The 8,452-nt window shown below is 36.1% G+C and overlaps 1 protein-coding gene across 1 annotated transcript; it reads left to right on the top strand.

Annotated features, from left to right (window-relative positions):
- The first annotated feature begins 533 nt into the window (after window positions 1–533).
- On the top strand, window positions 534–5,717 carry LOC131900966 (zinc finger protein 431-like). Its single transcript, XM_059252269.1, has 5 exons — window positions 534–608; window positions 2,855–2,981; window positions 3,183–3,243; window positions 4,428–4,740; window positions 5,622–5,717. Exons 1-5 carry the CDS (start codon window positions 534–536, stop codon window positions 5,715–5,717), a joined length of 672 nt encoding a protein of 223 aa, XP_059108252.1.
- The last annotated feature ends 2,735 nt before the right edge of the window (window positions 5,718–8,452 follow it).

Below are 8,452 nucleotides of genomic sequence, written 5' to 3'. Positions count from 1 at the left end.
GTGGTGGTCAGTGATTTCTCTGATTTTGATTTTGGCAGAGGATATAAAAGCTACACACAGAGCTTAACTGGTTACTCTTGTAGTACTTTGAATAAAGTACTCTTAAAGGTATTGTGAACAGTGGAGGTAGAGGTCAAAGGATTTTGGGGGGAATTGAAATAGAAGTCATCTGTATGATATTTTGGCTCCTAACTTTTCTCATTTTGCCGATGTCCTCAAGAAATTGAGTAAGTCAGAAATGAAAAAAAATAATAATGGGGCTGATTTCTTAGAGGGAATATTGTCTCTTTTGGATAGCTATTACTTATGATTCATTCAGTACTACATTAAAAAAATCAAGAAATGGATCATAAAGAAATGAAAAGGTTGTAGAGAAAAACAGCACTATGACTTTGCAGAAGGTAGTCAGAAGCTGAACAGAGTCATGAATATTCAGGGAGATTATCACTATTAAAAAGATGGCCCTTACTGTACATTGGAAGCTTAGCAAGGTGCACTAAGGGTTAGAATCCATCCTTATATGCCCTCAGTTAATGGAGGAATTAGGCAAAGTGATTGCCAGTCCCAGGAAGCAACTTTATTCAAGGCCTGCAGCAACTCTGGTCCAAGTATGACATAGGCCATCACAACTTAGAAACCAAATTTGGGGGAATCATTGATGTTGACCTGGTTATGGAGACAAGAATGATATAAAATTTAAGATTATACATTTTTAGTCTGCATTTTCAGACCAGTTCTGTTGTAGGCATCTGTGTTATTTGTATGGTAAGGTCACCAATGAGAAGACTGTGTGAGTTCATTACATGATACTATGAGGATGAAACATGAGTTGTATTTTGAGACCATAAGATGTTGAAATACTTAATCTATGAGACATCTTACATGGAGAGCTAGCTGCATATATGGAGTGGAAGTAACCATAGAGAGAGCTGTATGGGAAGTTGTGGAGAGAGAGCCATCTAAGCCCTTGAAAATGAAGCCCTATGTCTCTGACACAGAGGTACCAGATTTAGTTTTTGCCCTGCTGGGTTTCAGTCTTTCCTCACTGTGTCTTAGTTCCTCTCCTTTGAGATGGTAATACGTTTTCTGTGCCATTCACATGTTGGGAATATTTAAATTGTTTTCTCATTTTATAAGATGCCACAATCAAGAATTTGTCTTGAGTGTCAAAAGAGACTTTGGACATTTCAACAGTGAAGGAGTTGTTGCAGACTATGAGAATCATTGAAGTGACTAAATATATTTTCTTCAAGGATGACCCTTGAGCCTATAGTGACCTGGGTGAAAATCTAGTCAACTGAATGAAAATCTCCCAAATAGGATGAGGTATTTGAACATGTGTCTCTCCTTGGTGACTTTCTTTGGGGTACTTGTAGAACCTCTCTGGATAAAATATCTCATTGAGGTTTGTGATATGTGTTTCCATAGCCTCAACTCATTTCCTTTTCTATGTTTCTGCTATGTAGTGGTTGAATGAATCAGCCAACTTTCTTCTTCTGCTGCCATGACTTCACCACCAGTATAGATAGTATCACTAAATCACATAAAATACAATTGATGGAATTGGTATTCAATGTTAAGTCACTTTGTTAGCCTGAATTTTTTAAAATTTTGTTGTTCCCATTTTTGTTTCTGAAGACAAAATTTAACTGAGTAGCTCTGACTCTCCTAAAAGTATCTCTGTAAACCAGGTTGGCCTCCAACTCAGAGATTCACCTGACTCTTGCTCCCACATGCTGAGATTAAAGGTTGTTAAACGTTCCAGGTTTTTTTAATATATATTATTGTGGGATGGTCCTATAATGTATATGTTGTTTTGCTGAGCTTTACCCCCCATTTTCAATTTTGAAATTCAGTAAAAGATACCATTATCTTCCTAGATGTTTGTCTGGGCCTTCTGAATCATTAGACTACAATTGTGTAACATTCTTCTTGCTTTTTGTGTTTTTTTATTTTTTTTTTAATGTATATGATTCTTTTGTCTATATAGGTGGATATGCACCACATGTTCACCTGTCCTCATAGTAGTCCAAAGGGAGTTTTAGAACCCACAAGCTTGGAATAATAAACAGTTGTGTGAGTCCCCCATATAAGTCCTGATAATTGAGCCCATCTATATGCAAGACCAGTAAGAGCACACAACTTCTGAGCCATCTCTCCTTCCCTGTGTTGATTATTTATGATCATTAATGATATTGCAAATGTTATCTTCTTTCTATTTGTACCTCTTTAAATGCACAGTTCCTTTTTGTAAGATTTATTAAAGTAGTTTAAACTGGAGCAAATCAGTTTTCTGGAAGATTAATACAAAACTGGAGTGAATGCCGAACTCTTTGTAGGATCTTCATTAAAAAAAATCTGAGTTCACCTTATCTGTTTTGTTTGTTTGAATGGAATATTCAGTGCAGATACAGTTAGCATAGACTAGGCTAACTTTCACCTTAGAAGAATACATACCTGCTTCTACCTTCTAAGTTCTGGGATTAAAGGCATGAGCCAAAATACCCAGCTTACAAATCTTCCTTGTAGTTAATAATTGTTCATACAATTTCTCAGATGTGTGCTCAGTACTGTTGAAATGTTTGCTTGTCTCTCTATCTCTGTTAATAGGCATTTCTCTTGCACGGTGATATCCTGTTCAAAGCATTCAGAAAAAAAAAAAGAGGTGAACCTCCTATTCAGTTTCTTTGTAAAATAAGTTGATAGTTTCATTGTAATGTCTGAGTTATAGAATATGTGTAGCACTCACAATAATTATGTGGCTATATTATCAAAGAAGCACACATTTACAATGTTGTATCATGCTTTTTGTTTTATACATATGGATGGCATATTTATATATGGCATATTTTAGAATACAGTGACCTATAATGATGTGCATGTCGACATCACTCAGGAAGAGTGGGCATTGATGGATCCTTCACAGAGGAATCTCTACAAAGATGTGATGCTGGAGACCTTTATGAACCTCACTGCTATAGGTAATACTGTAAATTTTTCTCCACATTTTAAATAAGGGGACAACAGTTTCTTGGTTATCGATGCTCTTCTGTAATTCTGACTGAGAATGAGGCAGAATGAGGTGAATAAAACAGGCTTGGTTCTAAGGATCACTAAAGATAGTAATGTAAATTTTTCAGTTTCCTGTAATATTTCATACATTTCCTTGTTTGATATTTTAGGCTACAACTGGGAAGATCTTGAAGTTGAAGAACATTGTCAAAATTCTCGAAAACATGGAAGGTAATTTTCTTGTGCAAGCTGATACAAATTGGCCTCTGGATATATTTAACTTATCTAGAAGTTTTAATGAAATGAAACATTGTAAATAAACACAGCTCAAAATGTGTTAATGATCATTACATGCTCATAAACACACATAACTCAATGACAGGTAAGTGAACTGTGTTTGCAAGTCATTCTTTTAAGAAGGAAGAAAAGGAATCAATGCCTTAACAGAAATCATCATTTGAATAATAGCTTCATCAGAGCTATGCTGTACAAATAACAATCCTTTTAATTTCATACTATTCAAATTACAAAAGGTATACTCACTGAATGCATGATAAGAATATGTACACAACCTTTTGATAAGCAAATAATCCATATTAAAAGAATTGTTACTCAAAAAGCTATTCTGTCTTTGATAATTTAGTTAGATAGTTGGCTAGAGTCAAGAATTAAAGTGGGGATGTTGTAGAGAAATAGTAATTCTTATGCTACATGTTGATAGGAAAAAGAAAGTCCAACAGTAAATAAAATGTGGAAACCTTCTTGTTGTTATTCTTTCTTTAATAGTTATATCATATGTCACTTTGGATACCAGCCATATGAACATAAGGATATGAAAAGAAGTAATGTACATCTCTCAATCTCAGAACAATTAAAAAACATGTAGTAGCCCCATGTTGAGCAAACTTGTTGAATGACATTTAAATTTACAAACACCAAATAAATAAATAAATAAATAAATTTACAAACAATTCCTTTTCCAGCTTAATTTGGATTAAATCAACAACACATCACAGAAAAGACCTATGAGTACTAGGCCTGTGTAAATGCTTCTGTTTGTTCTGGTTCACTTTGGAAATGTAGCATTAATCATAGTATAGGAAAGTTTATCAATAGAGTATGTGATGTAAATGTCTGAATTCTCCCAGTTATCTTCAAATATTAAAAAATTTCAGAGAAAAATGATGCCATAAATATGAGCCATGTAGTAAAGCACTTTACTATGACAGGCATGTTCAAATATGCAAAGCCATCCCTAATGTAGGGAACAACATGAATGTACACAACATGTTAAAAACTAAAGATAAAGTAACTCTTTATATTCACACAAAATTGTAAAATTAATTCATGCATTTAAAGACTCAACAATGTAATGAATGTGGCAAAGCTATTAAATGTTTCAATTATCCTTGCAGGCGTGAAAGAAGTCATACTACAGAGAAATCATCTGAACACACTCAGTGTGGTCAAGTCTTTGTACATCATAGTCATCCTCCAAGGTATAAAGAAATACATACTGGAGACCAACACTATGAATATAATCAATATGGTAAAGTCTTTGCATACCCCACTCATATTCAAGTACATAAAAGAACACATGCTGGAGAGAAACCCTATGAATGTAATCAGTGTGGGAAAGCTTTTGCTCGTCATAGTACTCTTCAATTGCATGAAAGAACACATACTGGAGAGAAACCCTATGAATGTAATCAGTGTGGGAAAGCGTTTGCTCGTCATAGTTATCTTCAAGGGCATGAAAGAACACATACTGGAGAGAAACCCTATGTATGTAATCAGTGTTGTAAAGCTTTTGCTTATCACACACATCTTCAAAGGCATAAAAGAACAAATACTTGAGTGAAACCATACAATTGTAATCAGTGTGGTAAAGCCTTTGCTAATCACACTGGTCTTCAGTTTCATGGAAGAACACATATTTGAGAGAAACCCTATGAATTTAAACAGTGTGGTACAGCCTTTGCACACCCCAGTCATCTTCAAGTATATAAAAACACATACCAGAGAGAAACCCTTTGAACATTATCAATGTGGTAATGCCTAGTGAAAACACAGCAAACCTATAACTGTAAAACTTTTAGTGTGTAATTGCTATCTTAAAGCCTTAGAATATAATATTAGACTTTGAAGATCTGAAAAAAAACATACCAAAGGAAATCTGAATATATATAAATTGGTATTATCTTTAGCCAACATACTTACATTCAATTACACAAGATTAATTATTTTGGAAAAAAATCTAAAATGTGTCAATAATCTTTTCAAGCATTATAATATCTCTTTATTTTGTTTACACCTGTCAACTAATATGGATAAAAGGCCTATAAATTTAATGATAAGGTAACCCTCTTAGATTTCCTACATCTCTTCAAATACATGAAATAATAAATTCTGGTGTAAAATTTCATAAATGTGTATCATTGCTCTTCTGTTGCTTTGATAATGGATCATATCTAAGTGAACTTAGAAAAGTGTTTAATTTAGCCCTTAGTTCCAGAGCAATACATGAACCCTGTAAAAGTGGCATGGAAACAAGTGACAGACATGGCAGTTAAAGCAAGAGGCTAAGAATTCACATTCTTGTCCTGCAGCATGAAGAAGAATGTAAAGTGGAAATGGTATGCAGACAGAAACTCTCAGGCCAATCCCCAGTGACAGATTTCTTACAGCAGGGTACCATTTCTTAAATCTTCCCAAATCATATCATAGACTGAAAATTATTTATTTCTCTAACTTCGAGTCTCTATGCTTTCTTTCTGAAACATGGACCAATTCATGATAGAGAAAAACTCTGTAATATTTTGATGCCTCAAAACTCATGGTACCAGAATTATAATAGAAAAACATTCATGATTGAAAGTTAGTTTTAATATTTGTTTTTATTTTAATTAAGCAATATCTGTATATATTTCTGTGGATATATGTATGTGCATTCTAGTTCCCAAGAAGGTTAAGCCCTTGGCCCTTCTTATAGCAAGAATTACTCTAAGTCATTGAAAACCAGACCTTGGTCCAGGAAATGAACTTGTATTAAAGGCTTGGCCATTTCCCTATCCCTGTCAACATTTTAATCAGTATTCCTGCTTTTTCCGTTTTTCGAGACAGAGTTTCTCTGTGTAGTTTTTTGCCTTTTCTGGACCTCACTGTGTTGACCAGGATGGCCACGAACTCACAGAGATCCACCTGCCTCTGCCTCCCAAGTGCTGGGATTAAAGGCGTGTGCCACCACCGCCCGGCCCCTGTCAATATTTTAAAGCTCTTTATATTATCTTGATACCAGAAAATATGTATGTACTCACACAAAAGAAACCCTACTTATGTTAACTTTATGTAAGACTTTAGACATCACAATTGTTTTCAATTTCAAGAAAAAAACCCTTGTTTTAAGTCTTTTTCCTTGTAGCTTTGAAGTAAGTTATTAACCAAGTTCACTAAAGACTGATGTGAAGACTACATTGTGGCTTCTATTTTGCAACATGAGAGATAGATATTAAAGGGTGCTATATGTGTGACAAATTCAATTAGTGAAGTTTATTTTGTGGTTCTTTCATTTCTTCTGTGGTTTTTGTTCATCTTTTTTGACTTTCATGTAGTAAGAGGTATTTGTCTGCTGCAATATATTAGAATGAGATGGCGATCATCTAAGTGTTTGATTTTTATTTAAGTCTCAGGCAGTATGTGATCACACTTTTCAAGTAAGGGTGTTTGTGAAAGTGTGGTGGATTTTTGTTCTTGATTTTGTTTTTAACATTTTTTCACAAAATCCCTTGAAATATTGTTTGTTATCCAGCTTGGTTTGAATGTCAGTAATTAGTCATGGATACATTAGAATTTATGATCCTTGTGTGTCAGTTTCCTGAGCACAAGTCTAAGCATATATGATGTACTTCCATTGATTGTTGTTTTGTCAAAAGTGTAGGGAAAAGGTGCTGGGTAAAGAAACCCAGAATGGTGGGCGGTGGTGGTACATGCCTTTAATCCCAGCACACAGGAGGCAGAGGCAAGTGATTCTCTGTGAGTTCGAGTCCAGCCTGGTGTTCAAAGTGACTTCCAGGAAAGGTGCAAAGCTACACAGAGAAACCCTGTCTGGGAAAAAAAAAGAATCCCAGAATGATCCTGGAGCCCAGAACTAGGGAAAGATGACACAGATAAGGCCAGTTTAAAAAAAAAAACACTCACACAAAAAAGCAAACAAAAAAACAAACAAAAGAGAAACAACACAGTTTTTCTCAAATCATACTATCTCTTCCCCTGACCAACTGACTTGTAAAATGAACCAATCACATTACAGGATAGTAGAATCCTGTCTCTAGGGCCCAGGAACAGGGAAGGAAACACAACTTGTATTTTGGACCTGAGCCATGGACCTGAGCCAGAGAAATGAAACAAGGAAACATGCCCTGACTCTGAAATTGATTCCAAAATAATACTCTTGGTCCCTAGAATCAGAGTCAGTGAAAGAAATGAGCCCTGGTCTTAAAGGTAGTGACAAAAAGCCAAGAAAGGCCAGTGAAAGAAAAACAATTTTTCCCCGTAATCAGGACCATCTCTGTCCCTAGCCCACAAAACTAGCCAATCCCTGGGCAGAAAAACAAAAACAAAAACAAAAACAAAAACGAGTGTTTGACTCCATCCCCAAAACATCCTATATAAACTGACTTGTCTGGTCAATGGAGAGTTGTTCTCTCCACCCTGGTAGATGCAGATACTCTCCTGGACTCCTAATTCCCAAATAAATCTTTCTCAAAATTGTTTTGGGTGTGAAGACCTTCATTCACTAGTTCACAGAAGAACCTTGTTGGATTCAGCAATGGGAAACTGAACAAAAGAACCTTGGTGAGATGTCTCAAAATGGCTTGAGCAAGGGGGAGCTGAATGGAAGATCCTTCCTGAGTAGACAGAGCAAAAGAGCTGAAAAGTAACACTTTTTTCCTGAGCCAGAGGAGATTGCTATATTTTTGTAATTTCTTTGGCCAGAGAAGCAGGGATTTTCTAGGAAGACCCTTAAGTGGGCGCTGAGCAAACTCAGCTGTAGTGACTCTTCAGGAGAGGAGCAGGATTGCTATATCCTGCAGGGAGACCATCCCCCATCACACCAGGTATAGCCTGACTTTCCTGAAGAGTCAGAAAACCCTTCCGTGCTTAAGCACTTTCAAGCCTGAGTTTCCTGAGAAATCAGAAAATCTTCCTTCCAGGCATGGGCTAAAAAGCTCCAGGTGTCCAAGACACCTTTAGGGCAGAGTTGTTGTTTTGAGCAGCTTGAGGTGTCTGGGATACCTTGCTGTTCAGGACAGAACTATCTCCTTGCAGTTACAATCATCAGAGCAGTGCTAAACAGCTCCAGGTGTCTAGGACACCTTCAGGGCAGAACTACTGTTCTGACCTGCTTGAGGTGTCCAGGATACCTTGCCCTCCAGGGCTG

The sequence above is a fragment of the Peromyscus eremicus genome, unplaced genomic scaffold (assembly GCF_949786415.1).
Source record: "Peromyscus eremicus unplaced genomic scaffold, PerEre_H2_v1 PerEre#2#chrX_unloc_1, whole genome shotgun sequence".
NCBI classification, from domain to species: domain Eukaryota; kingdom Metazoa; phylum Chordata; class Mammalia; order Rodentia; family Cricetidae; genus Peromyscus; species Peromyscus eremicus.
This window is presented reverse-complemented; position numbering and strand designations above follow the sequence as displayed.